Raw genomic sequence first — 22,730 nt, 5'->3', positions numbered from 1 at the left:
CCTTTTCTTCTTCATCCTCTCTTCTACTTCCCCCTTCATCTTTTATCTTTTCCCTCTTCTTCTTACTCTTCTTACTCTTCTCTTTCTGCTTCCTCTTCTTCCTTTTCCCCTTCTTCTTCATCTTCTCTTCTTCCTACTCCTCTTCTACTTCCCCCCTTTATATTTTCCTTATCCTCTTCTTCTCCCTCTTCTGAATCCTTTTCCTCCTACTCCTCTTCTCCCCCACTTCTCCTTCCTCTTCCCCCTTATTTTTCCCTTTTCCTCTTCTTCTTTCTCCTCTTCTTCTTTCTCCTCTTCCTCTTATTCTTTCTCCTCTGCCTCTTCTTCCTCATCCACTTCCCCTCTCTCTTCCTTTTCTTTTTCTGCTTATTCATCCGCTTCTTCCTCTTCTCCCTTTCCCTCTTCTTCTTCATCTTCTCTTCTCCTCCTCTTCTACTTCCCCCTCTTCATCTTTTACGTTTTCCCTCTTCATTTTCCTCTTCTTCCTTCTCTTCTCAATCTTCTAAATCCTCCTCCTTCTCTCCTCCCTGTTCCTCTCTCCTCTCTTTGTTACTGCTTGTTGCCGTGTCCTCAAGTGTCTCATGGCCTCTGTGCATTTGAGCAATATTTCTTTAGCTCATGACACTGTGTAAATCTCTGGCATGACTCACTAGCGCCATGGAGAAATAAGAAATTATATAGATGAGGCTTGTCCTCAAACAAAAGCTGCAAACAGGACTTAACAAGGTTCTTTGCTGACATCTGTGACCCCAGTGCGCATTGTGTCAGGCCCGCAGTCACAGCCTTATCCTCACTGACTTTTCTGGCTATAGAGCAACGTCCTTGTTCTAGATTTCATATTATGCAGGAATGCTTTCATAGACCGAGATCCTGGAGCCTGGTGCAGTGCAGTTGCCCACAGGTCCTGAACCTTTACCTGATGGGTCAAATCTACAAACAAATCTACAAATACCAAGAAGAAAAAAAAGCAGAGCAAAAGTATGGTAAAGGTAGTCCTTACGTCGAGCTTCTTTTGAGGTCAGTAAGTATTGTTTGTGTTTGTGGAAAAAGGCTGCAGACTCAGATCGATGGGAGAGTCTGTTGTCCTGTGACTGCAGCAGGGATCACTGTCAGCTCTGCTCTATCTGCAGCACAGGCGCGAATAAAGGCTTCATTTGAGACCATTGATTACCTAAGTGGGCTTTTATTTGGGCCATTAACCCAAAGTTAATATTTCCATCCCTTTCCCTGGACACTGGCCTGAGCCTCCTGATATCAGCCTGAAATCAAGCTTAAACTTTGACTTCACATAGTCAGTAGAAGTCACAAGTTTACAATAATGCTGACAAAATGTAAAGCATGCCCGGGAAGTGACGGCTAATGGTTTTAGGAAGCGCGTTTTTTATTCCATCTTGATGCAACAAAATCCGAGAAACACATATCGAAGCACTTCAGCTGTGGAAAAAGAAAGCCAAGGCAACAAGATTACAAGGAAAGTAAGAACATGATTCAGAGCTCCACAAAAGTCGATTTTCCTGTAGGCATACATTTTACTGTGTATGATTTTGTTGTTTTTCATGGTAAAAAATCTTTCAAAAATCCTTCCCCGAGTACTCAGAAAACAGATTCCATGTATTTGTTGAGCAAAGCCGAAATAGCATCCGTCCACTGATTTTTGATGTAGTGCTCTTCTCTCTCATGCTCCGGGGGAGATATATGCAGCTGCTGCCTGTAGCCCGGTCTGAACCATGACCTCAATAACCGGCTGCATGCACATATATTTGACAGGTTGTGCTGGAGTTCTGTTAATATGCAAACAGTAGTGTGTGTATGTATGGGATTTTGGTGGCCCCGATGCATCTCTCTGTATTCATTCAAGTGTTGCATGCTAGGCCAAACCAGCGGACCATACAATATAGAAGCGGTTATGCATGGACTAACGTCTCATGATTGCATTTTTTTTTTCTTTTCTTCCTCCAAAGAACCACTAGAAAGCAGTTTGGTTCAGATTTAGGTGCTGACCTCTTATGTTATTTGGCAAATGGTAAATGGTCTCAACTTATTGATCTTTGTTTTGTCCTTAAAGGAATAGGCCACCTTTTCTGAATACTGAGATATGTCCTTACCTTAGTTTAGACGAGTTGATGCGTACCTGTCTGGTTTTTGTGCGTGTGCTCAGTCACGCAAATGTTGTTAGCGTCTAGCCTCTCCCAGCATAGGTATAGCTCCAAACTGTGGTGAGGTTAGAAGCTACCAAGCTGTTCCATGTTTTCCCTATTTAAAGGGGCTATATGCAAGTTAGCCATTTTATACTCACTACTGTCACCTCAGGTCATACGTGTAACTGCACCTTCTATATTAAGCTCGTGCATGACAGCAATTCGGACCAGAAGTAACACCTTTTTGAGTGATTTTAGAGGCTGTTGTGGTGAACAGGTCTGGGCTCATTCTACACATTAGGACATTGCTGGAACATCTCACATTGAATGTTCAAAAAACAGAATCGATTTGTTTTACTATGTGCAACAAGATAAATTGTGATTTCCAGGTGACCGTTTCTGGTGAGAACATTCACCAAGTCAACGAAATCATGTATCTTGGTATAATTCTGGATCAAAATCTTAAATTCAATTCTCACGCAAAATATTTGGCAAAAAAAATCAAAACTAACTTGAATTGCTTTAGTTTCATTCGTAGAGATATAACTCACCATACAGCCAAATTATACATGAATGCAATGATTTTTTCGCACTTCTCATACTGCTCCACCACTTGGTCCCAAATTTCTTCAACTACATTGAAACCCTTATGGTCTCTATGCAAAACAACTCTTAAGGTCTTTGACAAGAAACCCCGACACTGGCATCACTGTGAAATTATACAGAAGTATAAATTCTTAAATTTTGAGAATTTTATTAATTTTAACACTCTTAAACTATTTTTTAAGTGTCTGAATTCTGACTCACTCCCACATTCAGAATTAGCTGTGCATATAAACTGTTCTAACAGAGCTACAACAAGAGGTGTAACCAATGGTAATTGTATTGTTCCAATGTTCAGATCGAGCTTTGGTCTGTCTGCCTTCTCAGCTGTCGGAGCCAGGCTCTGGAATAATTTACCAACAGACTTAAAACTAAAAACAAACGATACCACATTTAAGATGAAATTTAAAAAATACTTAAAATCCACTCAACATTGTTCTCATAAATAACAAAATGATTAACATGTATGATTTCTTCTGTTATCATGACTTGTGTGTCATGCATGTCATGTTTTAATATGTACTGTTGTTGCTTTAATGGACAGGTGCTGTAAATTAGCACTTTGCTAACGCACTAAAATCATTGCATCTGGTTTGCCCAATGTACATGTGATGTCCGAAATAAACAAATAAAAAAAAATGTAGGGGGAGGAAAATACTTAATTTTAATATTTTTAAACCCCGTATAGTCCCTTTAACTAAACTCAACACAACTGAATGAAATCAGCTGTTTCAATCGTATTTCACATGAATAAACGACTTAAATATAAACGGGTACGGTGAACGTTAGCTGCTTAGCTTAGCTGCTGGAGCTTCCTCTCTCGGACAAAAAGGCGAACAAGCCAAGCCGTTTACTTCATTCATGCAAAATTCATTTGAAATAAAACGTATCTGACTCGTATTTATCCATAAATATTCCACTGTCTCCAGAGTTTGGTTGGTCTTTATCTCAGAAATACATTATTCCCAAGTTTAGCAAACCTTTAGCAGTCGTAGTGCACTCATTCTGCTGCACCTACTTTCTGCACACCTTTGAACTAGCACCGGAGTGATTTTATTTTTATTTTTTGTGATGATAGTTTTAATTTTAAATGTCAAATAAAACGTTGTTCGGTTTCATTAAATAAACGTTTGTAACAATAAGCCCGCGTGGGCTTTTGTCCGAATCGTCAACAGAATCAGTGGACTATATAGTCTACTATATGCTCCTACTTTATGTTGTACTGCCTCCCTCCAGTTTTAAAATATGGGTGTCAGACAGTGTTATAAAATGGATAATTAATGCATAATAATTAATGCATAGGTCAAAAATGTAGAATTTTCAGCAGAGAAACATTGGTGTAGGAGAAACAACAATAGGTTATTTTGACATAGTGTGTCATTAGTTTCACACTTTATCAACTTTAATGTGCTAATTAAAAATGTGATTAAATCACTCGCAACTTTTCAACACCCACTCAGGTCTCTGGCAACACACAGAAGATACACTTTTAACTTTCAAATTAGCTCAAAAACAGTCCCCAAGCTCCGTTTTACTGCGCAATTCAAATTGTGTCAATTACACACGCTCAAATGCATTGTAAAAGTAAACAGTTTAACTAAATATGGGAGATTTAATTTTCAGGGATGCTGAGAACATTCTGGCAGCGAGTCAAGAATGTGAAACAGATGCGGTTTCCATAGATGAGAGTGAGCGAGTCCAGTGCAGGTGGATAAATGCTGTGTGACTATAGGAGCATTGTGCTGGTTGACAGTAATCATCTCCTCAGCTGTACGCGGCAGATGGAGCTCTCAAACTCCCATAAACACTGCAATAATTAAAGGTAGGCAGCTTTCACACGGCTGCTGGATACAAATGCACTCTATAAGGTACTTGGGAATCCTTTGTCTGAAAATTCAACTCATTTCAGTTGGAGAGGGTGGTATTGTTAATCTGTGGAGTAAAGGGGAAACACAAACAAAGCCTCAAACAATAGGTTGGTTTTGCTCCTAACGGTTGTGGGGTAAGAAAGCAAATAAAAACCTCAAAGGTCCAAAGGGGTTCATTTGGTCTTCCACATGTTTCTTTTTCCACATGTTTCTGCTGATTATCAGAAGACGCCTGGTAGCTAGCAGCTGAAAAAAATGAAAGAAAAACATATTGTCTGACCAAAAGAACAGATTTAAAGCAGCACTAAGTAACTTGTTGTACTCGATAAATCCTTTCCGTAGTCCCTCTGGGGGTGATATAAGTGTGAATGGGATGATTGGGGGGACCTTCATCGCCCCTGGTGTCTCCACAATTGCAACTTCGGCAACAATGCACACTAATAGAATCACGAAGAAGAAGCTAACAGGCTAACGGGCGAAGCTAGCTGCAGGCTAGCATTACTTAAACAGTATTTACAGCCAAGTTTGAGTGAAAAAAAATATCTCCATTGTGTCATTGGATGTACAATATAGACACAGACGGCATCTCATCATGGAAGGGGGCGTGGCTTCGCCGAGGGGGAAAATAGAATCTTTAGAGAAACACAATTTTCCACAGTTTCTTGGCTTTTTCTGGTAGAATATGAACTTATTTCCCACACATAAATAAAGTCAAGTGCAAATCGGGCCAATATGGATATTTTCTCACAGCAGATTGTTCAGTCGAAGTGAAAAAACTGCAGTCGTAGCTATTGCTAGCTAACCGTTAGCATTAGCCCGATGCTAACATGCAGCATCATGTTAGCATTCTCCGTTATTTATTTATTTATGGGCTGTTGAACCACTTTGCTCCTGTCCATGTCTTTGTATCTTTATTTAGTAGCAAACTATATTCATTATTCAGCGTTTGTTAAAGTAGTTTTTGAATAATTAGGCAAAGTTTAGATTTTTCTCCAAATTGTTTTCCCTCTTAACTGTTTCCAACATGACCATATATGGGCGATTCCAGAGATGCCGTCTGTATCCCTCTCTCCCCTTGTCTTTTCTCTCAGCGTAGTATTTACTCTCACGGACAATTAATGAGTAAAAAAGCTGCAATATCCTACGACACCTGCAGTGGTGCTTATGGCCTCTAGGGGCATGAGTTACTTTGTTCTGCTTTGACATTAGCGACAAATTAAAGCCTAACAAAAAACAACTAGATGCATGTTCTCTGCCATGTTTAAATAGATTTATTTCAGCGCGGCACGCCTAACTCATCTTTAGGAGTAAAACAAGGACAGGACACGTTGTTACCGAAGGAAGTAAGCATATTTCATGTACACAAGCCAAGTAGTATGACATGACATAAATGCACCCTAAAAAAAAAGAAACAATTGTGAGCTTCAGAAAGAAAGAAATTAATCACTAAAATGGCTTTTATGATGGCTAACCAATTTAGTAATTACAAGCGCGTATTGAACCATTAAATAATGGATTGATAATTATAGATCTCAACTGAAGGAAGCTAAAGTGGTTTGTGGCTGACATTTACCAGTGTCCGTGGTCAAAAAGAGAACCGCATAATTAATGTCTCTCACTTTGTCTGAGTTCATTCTGTGAGGTGGCAGGGCTAAATGACTGTAATCAGACTGTATAAGAAGCACTTGCTGTTTGCATTCTGCACAAGATTGTCCACTGGCCCTTTAGCCACGCACACAATTCATTCAATCTATCACCAGTTAGTCCACATATATTTCCACTTTGAAAGGACTCATTTAGTTTCAAAAGAAACCCTATAAAAAGTCATCACCTCAATTGTTCCTGTGACTTTTTTAACCACTCTGGCAACACTTGCAACATATATTTAGCTGCTTACTATACATTATTTACCAAATGATAAAGTTGTGCAAATTTAAATGATGACTGAAATACTTTTTATTATGTGTAGTTACAAAAGCTGAATGTTGTAATGAGCAAGTGAGGCATTAAAATTGAACCAAATACAATAGCTATACTTAACCCCTAACCACCCGCCTTAAACAAGTGCATTTTCTCCAATTAAGCTTTACCCAAATCTAAAAGCTTCTGGACAGGAGCTTACAGCCAATAGGTCATTTGAAAGCTAAGACCTACAAAACTGATTGCATTGTTGTCGCGCATTTGTCACCTTCTTTTTCCATCGAATTTTTTGTATTGCTCTTTTTATAGCTTTTTTTAAATTGTGTTTTCGTCCCATTTTTGCCACTTTTTATTGTGTTTTTCACACCTTTTTTTTTTGTCACTTTTTTGTTGTGTTTTTGTCACTCTGGTCACTTCTGTTGCTCTTTTTGACGCCTTTGTGTTGCATCTTCCTCTCTTTTCTGTCGCTATTTTGGCTTTCGATTTGGTTAAAGCTAAACTGGAAAGAAGCGCCCTGTTCAGGTGGGGTTTATAGAGCTTAACTGTGCATCGGCGAGTTATTTAGTTAATAGTTATACGAATTAAAGTGATTTGTTCTAAATAAGCAAAATAATATTGGAAATTCCAAGTCGTTTTTTTTTTTGTCCTTGCTGCCAGTCTTTGTGTCTCATCTCGAATTCAATTACAGAGGCATCAGTGACTTTTTATAACACGATGAAACTAGCACAGCCAAAAGAAGAATGTGCAATAAAGAACGTATAGATGTTCACCACAAAGGGTTAAGGGAAGATAAAGTGAGACAATGTTCCAGTCACTTTGCAGCCGCCCACACAGCTGTAATCATTTCAAATAGCACAAGAAGATATTAGCGGCAAGTGCAATAAAGAGCTTGTTTGAGTGCGAGGCGAGGCAGGGGAGTGTGCGGCGGAGTGAGGCGGCGAGATCGCGGAGAGAGTGGTGGAGGAGAAGCGGCACAGAGAACCTCCTGTTGTTATGAACGTTAGTCTGAGAGAGCATTCGGGACCTCTTCCCTTAGAGTACCACCACTGCTTTGCCAGACGCCTCCCCAATTCCGTCTGGTGGACCTTCGAGCACGCACACCCAGTCCTGTATTTAAACAGAAACTGTAACCACGCACTGGGGAAGGGGCTGAAATACATAAATAATAAGAAAACACCATCAAGCAAAGAAAATCCAAATGCGATTCAGGTTTGTTTACAGTGGAGTCCAAGCCCTAGAGCAGACTGTATATATGTTTTATAGTGCGAGGCAAAACCAGAACAGAAAGGAAATGTACTGTACGCAGCCACTGGGAGAACATACTGTGCAAACTCAGCACAGAAAGGCCTCTGAGTCTAGGGATTGAACCCAAAACCATCTGTGCGGACAGGAGCGCAAACAAGTAACAACTTTGTCTCTATCTTACAAGCCCGTGTTGGTTACTGGTCTTCGAGCGTTGTCCGGTTTACTCAGAGCTCCAATGCGTTGCGGGGAACAGAGCGCACAGCCAGATCAGATTCATTCTCACTTGCTGTGAACGCTGAATGTCGTAGTTCTGACTGCCTGGAAGAGAAGTACTTTAAAAATATGTATGTTTATAAAGCATGGCTAACCGGTTGTGTGTGTGTGTGTGTGTCCTCAGATTGGAGCCAAGGATAACCCAGCGGTGGAGCCGATCATACATGGACTCAAAGGCGTGGTGCATCATGGTAAGTTATCAAGCCACAGCTTCCATTTTACACTGCAGCACTGAAGTCTTATAGTTGAGTCAGTGTTGTCAACAAGAAGAAATCTACTTTGCAACTAGAATGTGCCAAGAAAAATACTGCATCGAGCCTGATCCATCATTTTCGAAACGTATAAATTCTCCTCCGCGTCATTTATTTTCTTTGACGAGGCGATCAACACTGCTGCTCTTGTTAGGTCAGAACAAAACAACCTCCCACTGACTTTCAGAGTGTCCTTCGCAAGGACACAGCTCGACGTTCAATTTTTTTTATCTCCAGCATGTGAGAACCTTCAGCGAAATCCATACACGGAATAATTCGATGCCATTTCCAAGGTCTGGAAACAACGATGAGAAACGTTGATGACTCCGCTTTACTGAACATCCTTTTTTTTTTTTGCAAGTTGAGAAAGTTTGGCCAGACTAAGGGACTGTTTACACCGTTACAAAATGGCCGTACATTGGTTTCAGAACCATCTTCTACACGATGTTGTAGCCCCGGTCTATTGTTGTCAAATATTGCCAAACCACAACAGCAAAATTGGAGGTTTCATACATTTATATTTAATCAAACCGCTGTCTTTAAATAATGACTTACTATTACTTTAGAATGCACCAGAATTCCCCCAGAATGCATCTAAAGGTGTACAGAAACAGGAACCGCTGCAGACTTTCTTTTTTTTGTGGTGTTCACAGTGTGAGGCACAGCATGATCAGGCAGGGCGCACAGTGCCTTTTGCTGGACAATTGCACGCTCTACAGCTTTTCACACCTTTCACCGCTTTCTCCAGACATCTCATCACTCTTATGTAATAGCAGTTTCTTCATTTTCTATTACACTTTCATTCACATTTGGGACAAGGAAGTATGTCTTTCATATGTGAATATGTCCCTGTTGTTGCCAGCAGTCTGCATAGAAGTTTGCTGTCCCTAAAGCAACCCTCGTCTTAAAGGGATATTTCAGGATTTTTGACATAGGGCCTCATTTCCTAGTTATCCAGTGTTGCTGATTTCTGGAGATATTTTTTTTTGCAATTCATGCAGCTCTTATAGTATTTGAAGAGTTCCGTGGTGCTAGGCTAGTGCAAGGCTAACGCATTTCTACGATGTCAGCTAGCCTGCATTAAAAACAGTCTGACCCGCTCCACAGTGCACCTGAGGTAAATCACTTATAACGCCAGACTATCCATATAAATGTTTGTGTCGATAGAATAATTTTTGGAATATAACTGACCTTGCATCACATGAATGATCACATTTTGAGAGACTATTTTCTAGCAGATCACTCCGCCGCCGCGTTTCTTATACAACCACGAAGCTGATGCTGCTCAAATATAAGTTCTTTTAAATGCAAAATGGTTAAAATTACTCTATCGACACAGACATTTATATTGTTAGTCTGGCGTTTTAAGTGATTTGCCTCAGGTGCACTGCAGACTGTTTTTAATGCAGGCTAGCTGACATTGTAGAAATGCGCTGGCCTTGCATTAGCCTAACGCCACGTAGCTCTTCAAACAGAAGAACTGCATAAATTACAAAAAAAATATCTCCAGAAATTAGCAACACTCTGGATAACTAGGAAATGAGGCCCTATGTCAAAAATCCTGAAACATCCCTTTAACTGGCTTGGAGCTGCCACAAAAAATGCATTGTTCTGTCCCAGTGATGGAAGATTAGAGTCATTGCCACAACCATCAACAATTCAAAACACAATCCTATATCTTTGAACGGAATAAATATACTGCACAAAGACAAGTATAGTTGTTTACCAATCAATGTCATATTTCTCTTGTTCGGGCACTTGTGCGTTACATTACACACACATAAACTAACGGGCAAAATAATACCTTGATGTGTGTGTTTTCATAACCACTAAATCAATGTTGTTTTCAATGTTGCTACAAAGACTGCCTCCATCTGCAGCGTGCATGTTCCACAGCAGGAAGGCCTCAAATACACACACTCATGTTTTATAGAGCCTTGACTTGAGGCTACTCAAGCTTTGATTGTTCTCATCAGAAACTCCCAGCTCCTTCATTATTCAGCGCCTCTCTCTAAATGAGCACTTCAGGGACCCTTTTTTTCTGTGCATTAACAAATTAATGGCCTGTACATATGAGTTTCATAGTTCTACTCTGATTGCACGCCCTCTGTCTGGAGCACACTGCCCTCAAGTGCATTCACGCCATGATCAAATATTTCACCCCATGGCTAAGTTCTCTCTTCTTCATCCCCAATGATGGCTTTCAACAACAGAATGAATTTCAGGGCCAAATGAAAGTTTGATAATATGCCACAGCCTGATTTTTGCTCTTCATCTCCTGCTCAGCTGTCTGGATAAACTCTTTTGATTGCATAATTCATCCTCGGCAAAAAGCCGTCTCGAGGAGTTGGGCCGGGTGGATGAGGCTACCCACTGAGGAGGTGCTGAGCTAATTCTCCACTGCCACTGTACAAAGCAGCAGGCGTTAACATCCCTCACACCGCTCTCTTGTCTTGTATCTGAGTCTGTCTGGCACCGCAGGTCAGACTCCTCGCTTTGTACCTAATGCCTTGTTGCATTTTACATGATACTTCAGTGGAACAAATGCCCAATGACGAGCTTCATCTCTCTGTAGTCGGGCTGCTAAAAAGCCTGAGATGCATTTGCATAAAAGAGTTGTAAAAGCCACAGAGAGGAGTCCATTGTCTACACAGGGTGCAGTGAGGGCATACAGAGAATGTGGAACGACATGAGACAAGAGGAGAGTGGAGCAGACAGGGTCTGTCTCAACTACTTCACCCTTTGTGAGCGCTACAACTTTGCCACTGTGCTGTTCTTGCTAGGTCAGGATATGGCACTGTTGCAAATGGTAAACCTTCCTCTGGAGCAAAGCGGAGTAGTCATTGAGATGAAAGGTTATAAACTCTACACTGGGGGAAATTTCAGCCCGATTTGTTGAAAAAAAGTCTTAAATCAAGATGTGACAGCAACAGAACTGAAATCCTGGAGTAGAAATACGTACGTATCCAAAGAAGAAAAGCAGAGAAGAAAATCCTAGGACCAGAAATTACGATGATGAAGTTCTTTTTTTAAATGATTCTACTAAACTGTAAATGACAATGTGGGATTTATTTATGTTTTATTTATTTATTTTTTTATAGGGCATGTTAATGAACACACATGGGACTCATGCATGTTAACATGCCACGCCGGATTGAAGCATGGGCTAATTTGCATCTTTGTCCCACTCACAAACACACTCCCTGGCCTATTGTACATGTTTTTTTAGAAGTAGCGGAAACCGGAGCACCCGGGGAAAACAGAGAGACACAAAAAGTCTTTACAGCAACATTATTGTTGCAGTTTTACCTGAAAAGAGAGTGAAATGTCAGGGTTTTTATTATGTGGTCGAGAAATACAGAATTTAGGGCCTGATGCAAAGCAAGTACTACTTAAGATTAGTGCATGCTGTTTTGAGGCATGTTGATGTTCAGCAGAAATATTTTATTTTACTAGCGGCACATTGTGATATGTATGTGTTTGTGCTGTGGCTTTTTGGGGCGTTTACAAGAACCGAAAATCTCAAATGCTTTTTTGCTACTTTAGCACACGCTATCGACTTAGCACGTGGGTAAACACTGAGCAAGTCAGGCCCTTCGAGTTTTTATAAACGAAACGGCCGCATTCTGCCCTGTGTGTGGTCGTCAAATAATGGACTTGTAATAAATCTGACGGGCTGAAAGGAGTGTGTTTGAGTAGTGCGCCGCGAGAGCAGGCAGACAGGTGTGTAAATACAGAGAGGCTTCACTGACAGGGCCTCTCTCCCTCACGCTCACAATAATCTGTCCACACGCCACTGTCCACTCAGTTTACACACAAAGTCACACACGCTCAACTCATTATACGCTGAATTAATTACATATCAGCGCCTCAATTAATGTCAACGTTGTTTTGCACTAAGAGCATACAGTGTAATTCAGGATGTGACTCTTTTTATTCCTATGATTATGTTGAAGTCTTTACACCTTTTGTGTGGGTTAATCACTTTACAATTGTTACCTACAGAGAATATGGTGTTTGTTTGTTTTTTGTTGGTTTTCTGACTGATTCATGATGAAATTGAAATAATCAGTTCAGAGCACAGCTGAAGATTGATGCTCCTGTTTAGAAGTGAATGGTCCTGAAGCCCCTCACACAACAGAACAGGCTCAGTGTTGTAAATAAAGAGCAGCTTTGCGTCATTGTTGCATCAAAATTTGATGAATTATGGATCGATCTACTCAACAAGTCTGTCTTGTATTTTTACTGATTTCTTCAGTAAGTTCCCATACCAGCGAACCACTTAAATAATAAACAGGCATGGACCTGCCCCCGCGTCCAATAAACAAACAAAGCACTCCTTTTTCTTTTTCTGCAGTTCAGTAGCTTCGCAAAACTCTCAAAGCACTTATTTATTTACTCCTGACATACTGCAGTTACCTTGTTTTAATCGCTGGTGGCAAACTAACAGAGAAGTGGCAGCTATTTTCCAAACAATACATCAATAGGCTTGCCAACCTTTACCAAGTAAGACTAAGTAAATTGTTCATAGAGGGAAACCTTTATTGAAATGTGTTAAATCTGTCAACAAACTCAATCAAATTTGTTTTAAGTGGTTTTACAAATTGAGACTGTGATCAGCAGCATTTTTTCAAAGCAGTAAATTGCAAATAAATCCGCACTACCCACAAGTCCCCACAGCGATTGCTCTCTTGTTCGCCGCAGTAAAATCCACTTATCACCACAAATGCAAAGTTCTCATCCAGGCAGAAAATGTCCGCTCATTTCATGTGCAAATGAAGCAATCTAATGCGCGGCAGATAAACGAGTGCTGCTCTTTTATTCTTTAAAGCACTCTCTCCGACTCTCTCCTGTAACACCTCTGCTTCAAACTGAGCCTGCGTGTCCCCGCGAGACTCCCGCAACGCCCACGCCCGCCGCCGAAAAGCACGCTCCGACAGCGGTTTTACACACACGTATGGCCCGAGAGAGAGGTGGTAAAGTCTTATTAATGCATAGACTTTCTGACGACTTGATGCTGCTGCTTATGGCCAGGAGGGGTTCTTTGATATGGAATATTAATCATTTTCAACCATGTGTGAAAGTGCTGTGGCCTCACTCAAAGGTCAAACTGAAAACAACGCAGCTTGTTCTCTAGAGAATCAGCTCTCAGTTAATTTGTTCTATTTGTGAATGGTTCTGTGGGGAGATTATTGATTTATGATATACGCCGGCCTCAGGGAAGTGCAGCCGGCTTCAAATCTCTGGTTTCTAAACAATCTCCAGATTTCCTGTTTTGTGACCTGATGCACGATGGCCCCACAATGTGAGGCTGCTCTACAGAGGTGGGAGGAAGTAACTAAATGCAAGTCTCGAGTCAAGCCCAGGTCGTGAAGGTCCAAGTCTCAAGCAAGTCCAAGTCGATAGGTCATGGGGTCAATTCGAGTCAAGTCGAGTCATAGCTTTAGACAAGTCAAGTCTTTCTTTAGCCGGCAAGTCACCTCAAGGCGCAAAAGTCAGCGTTAAGCCTAATTCTTCTTTTCAAAACGTGTTCAATCTACTTGAAAATACAAGTGTTTTCTCAAGATTTAGCAATTTTGAACATTTAGGCTGAAATCAAACTTTTTAAAATCTTATGGATTTGGATTGAAAGTCTAATAAATATTCAGATCGCTACAAAATGTAATAGATATATATTCAATGCTCCATGTATGTACAAAATGACTGGGACAGCATTTGAAGGACTTAAACATTTCTATGAATCTTCACCTCTTCACTCACTGTAAACAACTTTTAATGCATCCAAAGAAGCACATGGTATTTCCTCCTGCCTTTTCGCGCTGTATTGATTAGACACACTCAGTCGGGAGACCGAGAAAGCAATTACCATATGTAGACATAGATGTGCCGCTTTTACGCAATGAATCCTGATCTTTCAACAGTTTCTCTCAAATAAATAATAACTATAATGTCACAGCAAGTCATTCAGAGTTATTGGCCTCAAGTCCAAGTTAAGTCACAAGTCACAAACAGCAAGCCCTGAGTCAAGTCAAGTCTTTTTGGAGCTTTGGTCAAGTCTCAGGTCCTGACTCGAGTCAAGTCATGTGATTCGAGTCTCCCACCTCTGCTGTTCTATAGGGTGACGTCACCTATACGGAAGTCGGACATGACGGCGACACTCACCCATCCATCAACCATACATTTAATGTTGAGATAAAACTAAAAAAGTACCTTGACCTAAATTATTCCTGTTACTGAACTTCCCCATTTTCCAACTTCTGGCCCTAACTTTAACCAGGTCGCTGGATGTCGTCCATATCAAATACATGTGATGGTAACATAGTGAGGGTATCGAATGGCATCGGAGACACCAAATTAAACGTTCAGATATCAATTTATAACTTGAAATAAAACAATGTCAGCTTTGTATAAGAACACGGCATCAAATATCGATGAGAAAATAAATTTGTTCATGTGACATTTCTCTCTCTTTTTCTCTCTGCACAGCTGGTCAACTGCGTGAGACGTTTTAGAGTCTGTTGTCGAGAGCTTATTGCAAAACCTTTATTTTTTTTATGCCCCCAATTGCTCATGCGCGTCTGGAGTTTGCTATATGGCGCCACTTCCAGAGCTAGACCAGATTTATGGCTTTCGTGAAAATACCCTAGAACACGGACTCCTCTGTTGTGCTCGTGCTACTCTCACGGCTTGTGTGGTTTGACTAAAACGAGGCAAGTCTGAAGTTGTGTTCTGACAACTCTTGGCCAGATGCAGAAATATGAAATTGTTCTTGTCAACTCTACAGCTCAGCACAGCTCCGCTATTATCACGTCCAACTCATGCTGCTCACTTTGCCGCGCACTTGCCACACAGCTCAAAGCAGCCTCTGAACTGAGACGCAGAGAGCAGCAGGAGCAGGAGGGTTTTCTGTTACTGTTTTAGCTTTAAAAGTCATGTGACTCACAAAGATGCAGTGAGTGGAATTTAAGGTAGGGAGACGATGAAATAATTCTGGACAATACAATTTATTAGACACAAATTATACAGAAAATAAAATGCCTTTGAGATTTACTCTGGATCCTACTGTATGTTAATGTTAATTGTTAATTGTTTTTGTGACACTCATGAAAAAAGTGTAGAGTTTCTCACTGAGCTTTCAAGTAAGTACTTAGTAAATAAATAATGTATAATATGAATAATAGTAGCTCTGTCGAGGACTTAAGAAAGCAAAGTGCGCTAAAAGGTTTTGCTTAAAATGAATGAAGCTGCTTTTACAAAACTTAATAAAAAAAAAAAATGAATCATGTCTCAGTGACCGTGGACATTTTATTTTTCATTGCTCATGATATTTTTTGCCCAGGCAATGCATTAATTATTTTGTAATGATGACGGCTGACGTTTATTTGGGACAGAGAAGGTTTTTTTTGGGGGGGAGGAGATTCTGCATTTGGCCTTCTCCCACATCTGACCCATCCCGAGGTGCAGACTATGGAGGCAGTGGTGTTCTTGTGTCAGTGATGAAGACAGTGTTAGTCAGAGCACGGGGTGGTGTCATGTGACCCGCCCCGCTGCACACATCACACTGCTGTACCTGGGCTGTCAGCTCACTGTGTCGAAACCGTGTCTCAACACCTCACTTACACTCGCACCGCCCTGTCAGCCCAAAGTCATCTGCACCCACCATGTCTTCCTCTGCTCCCCACATGCGGCAACTGTTTGTGCCAGTATTAGCTTTTCTACATTCAATTCAAAGTTGTTGTTTTATTCTTAAAGGTTGTATATTGTACATTTTTCAGGCTTTCCAAGTGTTTTTGGACATCTTTGCATTAGTATTTCAAATACAAAACCTGGACTTGCTTGAAACAAAAGTGTGTGGAAGGGCTTTTTTTATTATTTAAACTTCATTCAGGCTCTATACCTTTTTCTTTGATTTTTTTTTTTTAACAATGCCCTGTGAGACAACACAGAAATAATGTGGACAGCTAGCAAGTCGGCTAGTCCAGGAAAGTCCGGAGAATCAGTTAGCTTAATGTATTTTGCCTATCGCCGTTAGCATTAGCCATCAAACATCACAAATTATGATAGGAACGATCCAGGTGTTTTTCAGCTGTTGTCAACCCATTGAAGGTCAAAGCCCAGTTAGAAATCATTAACAGAGATTTTACTTTAGCTTAAAATTTGCATTCTAAAGTGTCCTCTGAGGTAACACAATGCTAACACAAATTCAGTTACGTTTTTGCTAGTTGTGGAGTCGGATACACATCCATTGGCTACTAAACATCATCTTATAAGATGTTAATGATAAAGAAATCACAACAATTATTTCAATAACATGAAAAGGATAAAATGTACATATGGGGATAGGACAACTTGAATGGAACTGGAAATTGACAGCAATTTTTTTTACGCATTTGTAGGAACAGGCTAAGATAACTAAAGGCATTTCTATGAAATCTATGGTCACGAACATTGCAGCGGTTCGGGTTGTGACTAAAAAATAAAAATTTTTTGCAAATACTGCTTTAAAGCAGTACTAAGTAACATATTTACCTCAATAAATCCTTTTCGTAGTTCCTCTGGGGGTAATACAAGTGTTGATGGGATGAGTGGTCGGTCTTTCATCTCCCCCTGGTGTCTCTGGCCAGAAAACCACACTTGCAGCTTTCCCTGCACCGACCCAGAGGCGCAATGCACATTAATGGAACCACGAAGAAGAAGCTAATAGGCTAACGAGCAAAGCTAACTGCTAGCCCCACTTAAAAGATATTTCCAGTCAAATTTGAGTGAAAAAAAATTAGCTCCATTGTGTAATTGCATGTACAATATCCCTCTCTCACTTTGTCTTTTCTGTCAGTGTAGTATTTACTCTCAGGGACAATTAATGAGTAAAAAAACGCAACGTGCTACAACACCTGCAGTAGCGCGGCCTCTAGGGGCATGAGTTACTTAGTACTGCTTTAAGAGATAAACATAAAACACAGAGGGATGGTGTGGGGTGACAAACCAGACCAGCAGGGATGAATGAACTTGTGGGCGCTTAATAGGTTGCTGGGAAAAATTGGAGGGTGGTATAAACCCTACCACAATGGGACCTTGAATGTATTCCTTTGAGGCAGCTAAATTCAGAGACTAAACATGAAAAATATGTTAGTGAGGTTGTAGTTGATGGCACGCGCCTGAGAATCACTTCTATACTATTTAAGTTTGTTTTTTGTGTGTTTTTCAATAAAGTCGTCGATTCCATATGCAGTGACAGATAAACTCATCAACATGTGGTGCAGTCAGTTGATAAAATGAATGGAGACAGATTATTTGCTGGAGCAGCCACTGAACGGAACAACCAAAATGAAAAGATCTGAGCGTTTCGAGCTGTACCGAATTCTATACATATTTAATAGGCTATAAAGCACAAAGCCATGGAAACATAACAGTTCATTTACACAGCGTAAAACTCACTGTGTCGACTGCACTTTCTATCCACAGTGGACACACCTTTGGACGCTGCTTCTTACTGAACTATGCGCTGACCGCTCCGCCCTGTACCTCCACACAAGCCGGCCCTAATGGGTTTATTTGAGCCTAACTACTGTTTCACATCACTGCTGCTTTTTAATGGCTGTTTAGTTTCATTTTCCCAGGCACACATTGTTAGCCCGTAATTTTCCACTGTCAACATTTGGCTGTTGAGACACGAGGTGCATGGCTGATTGTATTGTTTATGCCACCCAACAGCGGCCATTATAATTATAGGTGTCTGCCGCAATTATGTCTGTCAATAGACGGACGGTGAGCGAGGCAGGCACAATGCAAATGCAATCGATAGCATAAAGCGGCAGAGAGTAAAGCGCTTGGGTGAGCTCCAACCTGTTCGTCAAAGAAGCAGGGGTGCATGTATTGCGGGCCCGCGATATTGATCAGTCCCTCTCCCGACAGAAAAAGAGACCTTCCTGGAGCCGTTTGTGCTGAAGGACCTGCTGCCCTCGTCCCTGGGGAGTTATTACCGCTACACCGGATCCCTGACCACACCGCCATGCAGCAAGGTGGTGGAGTGGATCGTCTTCAGCCGCCCCATCTACGTCTCCTACAAACAGGTGAGCACGCTTATTCCCACGTGGGGGAAGATGGTTACAGTAATTAGGCCTTAAAAAGAGAGAAAAGGCAGTGGTTGTGCAGTGGGTAAAGCTGCTGCACAGGTTGGAACACTGCCGAGAGCGTTGTGAGGTTGAGTCCCCGCTCCAACAAATTAGATGTCTCTCCCTGGTCTTTATCCCCTTTCACCCTGAGGTGTCCCATGCATTAAAGCTTACAGGCCAAAAAAAGGAATTGGAATTATGATATAAAGTTGTCAACTGTCAGGATTGAGAGAAATAAGATTACACAGATTCACATGGTATGGTTATTATTAAAACTCCCCCAAAAATGTATATCTAGATTAGTTTAAATCTCTCAAATTGAGCATGATATTTTAAATTTGTATTGTTTTGACCAGTTAAAGCAGAACTTAGTAACTTGTTTACCTTAATAAATCCTTTCCGTCCCTTTAGTCCCTCTGGGGGTAATACAAGGGTTAATGGGATGATTGGAGGGTCTTTCATCTCCCCCTGGTGTTTCTGGCCAGAAATCCACAATTGCAACTTTGTTTGTTTGTTTGTTTTCACCGGGTTGGAGGCCCCAATACACACTAATGGAATCACGAAGAAGAAGCTAACAGGCTAACGGGCAAAGCTATTTGCCCAATGGTCAATGGGGTGTGACCATTGGCAGTTTTACTTTCTTATTTCAAGCATAATTACCTTCAAACCAGTCTGACGCCATCGAACAAGCAAAGTGTTCTTGATCCGATCAGGGGAAAAAAAAGTCTAAATGAGTGAAAATCGCTCAAAACAAAATATAAATATAATAAGAAGAAAAGAAATCAAGCAATTTAAACCCATGCTTGAGATAAAGTTTTTGTAGTGAACATGAAACAAAAAGGAAACGCCTAACCCTCATGATGACATTTATGTACATACTCAACTCTTCACTCTGCGTTCATTTTCATAAATCTGGCATTGTTTTGACCGTTTCTATGTGTGAGTTGCCCTGAGGGAAAGCCCTTGCGCAGCGTGGGTGGCCCAGTCTGTTCATGCTTCTATCATGTTTATATCTTCTAAATCTGAGTGAGCTGCCATAAATCAATAGAGAGCCCACACACCGATGCCTGTGTGCCAAATCTCAGTGAAGTACAGTCATATTAAATGAGAATCCACAGAAAACAAGACAACATTGGCTCTGTACTGCCATCCACAGATATGGAACTGGATCAAGAGAGTACAGCTATGGCTGAATAAAAACAAGGATCGTAATGAAGCGCTTTTCTCTACTCGTAGACCTCACTGTCGGGAAAATGTGTCTGCATTAGACATTTTTTTGTTATTGACAGGAGCAGTGCAGCACCTTAAGACCCATTTCCAGACCCTATTGCCTAAGGCTATTGTGCATATTCTTGGTAGATCAACGGGGAGAGTATTTAAAATCCTCACAAAAGGTCTGAGAGTCGAACCCTGGACATTCTTGCGCGAGTGCTCAGTGGAATTTTGTGACAACGGGGGGCGCTTAGTTCCTCATGTCAAAGATAAGAAATTAAAAAAGTGAAAGCTGATTCGTTTCTTGCATCAGAAAAAAAAAAAGCAACCCATCGTCTTAGCGAAAGCCCTCAGCGCACACAATACACAGATGGTATGTTTGAGGACATAATCCAACATTTATGAGTGTAGCTCTGAAACATCAAATCCCAACAAAGACAGAGGAAATGATGCAAATGCTGAAAATGCGGAGGGGAGTAATGAAGAGAGAAGAGCGGCGGGGCAGGCGGCGTCCTTCCTGTGCCTGCGCGGATGAAGATGAGGTGGACCGTGTCTTTTCAAGTGCGCTGGGTTCCTTCCAGCTCTCAGGAGGACGTGATGGAGGCAGATGAAAGCCCGGGCCGGACAGGGAATAGCTGTGTGCCTGTTGTTTTAGATGGCTATGGAAGTAGGTCAGTGGGAGAGACAGCGCTGCTTTTACTCGGGATCGATGGGGGCTGTGCAACCGTCATCTGAGCACGCTGCACACACATGTGGATGTTCGGGAGCAGCCACTGTCTCGTTCATGTCTTTCTTTCTTTTCTTTTTTTGCTTCATGCTTTATAATGAGCCAAAAGAGGACCACATTTTAGGATGAAGAAGATGCCCAAATTATTGCGCTTGAGTGGTGTGTGAACATGGAGACGGATGTCAGGGATGCACCAAAAAAACACACAGTTACTGCTGTTCAACCTGGATAGACTCAAACAGACAAAAGCAGCGATTAGGAAGATTATTTATTGACATGTGTATTGACGTATGAAAGTCAGTATGGATGAACAGCTTGTAGTTAGGGATGTCTTCCCCCGGAGCCTGGACACTGGTGGTGGTATGGAAGACCCGTGAAGATGCAGCAGGCAGAAGCCGTGGACGGAAGAGGCGGAGATGGGGCGGAGGCGGGTCGCAGCACAGGTGGGAAGCGAACGCACCGTGATTGCTGGGGCTTAAAAGCGGGGGCCGAGGGCAATGATTGGCTGCTACGGAGGTGCGGCTCTTATGCTGATGGCTGAGGTGGAGGCGTGGCCCTCTCAGAAGCGGTCATTGGCTGGAGGTAGGTGATGCTGAAATTAGTCTCCCAGGTTGAATTAACGCCTAGGCTTCATTTTACCAAAAATATACGAGCCATGTTTTCCAGGTCTTTTAGAATCCATACATTTAGTTAGGGTTAAGGTTCAGATTAGTATTTGTCACATTCCCTTCAATTAAGCTAGGTCTATTTTCCTTTCCTATGTTATCACCATGACTTTAACACTTTTCTGCAAATGAGGGGGAAAAAAAGAAAAGTAATATCTAAGAGTAGCCAAGCTGTGGTGCCAGTTAAACGTTAGTGCTGTCATTAATTTGAGAGTTTAGTTTGCGCCATCCGCAGCTTTCCACACAGGCCTGGACTCATTCGATCATTCTCCCAGCACATATAGTGAGGGTGCCAGCTCAGACAGAGATGACACTCCAACCACACTGAGCAAATCCATGTCTGCTCCTCCACAGCCACGCAGCATGTCTCTGACAAAAACAGCGCCACGCAGAAAGAGGCCAACTCCAGCATCCCCAGCCAACACACTGCAAATGTTATTCACAAATCCACCATTTTGTCCCACGGCGCCGCTTTACTTAAGGAAGATTTTCATTAAATACCCAAATAAACACAAATAAGTCAATGTACTATCGTGGCGCCAGCGGAAACACGGAGGGTCTGCTTTTTTAGTGTCTCCCAATGCATAAAAGTGAGGACGGTTAAGCCCATTTTGTTTAGCTTTGCTCATCTCCAAAGGTGCTGCCAAACACGCAGTTTTGATCAGTGACAGTCCAAACCAAATGACTCTCATTCCACGCTCGGCTTGACTTTTATCATCTTTTCCACTTATACCCTTTAGATCAATGAATTTTAGCAAATTCTCCGTTTGTCAAATCGTAATGGCATATTTCACTGTTTTTTGATGCTCCTATGTATCAAAATGCTATATGAAGCTTCAGCGCAAATTCAACATGGTAGACGTACCAGCCTTCCTTCATTGCCTAATATCATCAGCAGCCTTTACCAATCATCCAATCACGGCCTCAGCTCCAGCTGCACCTCCGTGTCAGCCAATCATCGCCCTGGATCCCTTCTTAACCTCTCTGATCTAATAACTCGGCCGTTTCCCAGCCATGCTGCGACTCTCCTCCACCAGGTCTCTCCTCAGCTCTGCTCGCCGTCGCCAATGGCAGCCCTGGGTCGTCCTACCACCACCAGTGTCCGGGCTCCAGGGGAAGAGTCTGGCTATCATTCATCGCCATGTATTCCATATCATTACTGCAATCTTCAGCCAGGCTCTGAGCCCCAATCATGATTCACGTTCAATAAGTCTTTTCCGGTTGAAATTATAGTCACGCCACACCAACCAGTTTTACCAGCACACAGAGTTTTACTTTGTTATGGTAAATAGTTGCCTAGTTTGTGTTACTTTATGCCAGACATGGGTAAACATTTGGGCTTTTGAACTTGCCTTAAGGGCCAGACCAATTGCACATTTTGCTGCTTCAAAGAAACACATTTCTCAAATAGACTGTTAATGGCTACACACATTAAAAACAACAAAATAGCAGCAGTTATGCATTATTTAAATTACCTTTTTTTCTTTTCCAACCCTTTTGAGACAAGGCATATCGGACTTAGACAGGTTTTGTGGGCCGGTTTGAAGGGATACACGGGCCGCCTTTGGCCCTCGGGCCTTAGTGTGCCCACCCCTGCTTTAAGCCCATGTAATATGGAAAATTTCTGATGATGCATTCGCTTGATGCCATCTTGTGTTAGGAAACTACAAACCCTTCAGGCAGGCTCCAACTCTTTGACATCATTTAAAATTTAAA

At 41.6% G+C, this 22,730-nt stretch overlaps 1 protein-coding gene across 1 annotated transcript in view; it reads left to right on the top strand.

Annotated features, from left to right (window-relative positions):
* The window catches only part of LOC306980018 (receptor-type tyrosine-protein phosphatase gamma-like), a 294,918-nt gene that overhangs the window by 238,917 nt on the left and 33,271 nt on the right, over positions 1-22,730 (top strand). The window contains exons 6-7 of the mRNA XM_079579221.1: positions 8,172-8,238; positions 18,211-18,368. Of these exons, the coding sequence (XP_079435347.1) occupies positions 8,172-8,238; positions 18,211-18,368 (225 nt within the window). The remainder of the gene's footprint in view (positions 1-8,171; positions 8,239-18,210; positions 18,369-22,730) is intronic.

Source organism: Gobius niger (genome assembly GCF_951799975.1).
Source record: "Gobius niger genome assembly, chromosome: 20".
NCBI classification, from domain to species: domain Eukaryota; kingdom Metazoa; phylum Chordata; class Actinopteri; order Gobiiformes; family Gobiidae; genus Gobius; species Gobius niger.
This window is presented reverse-complemented; position numbering and strand designations above follow the sequence as displayed.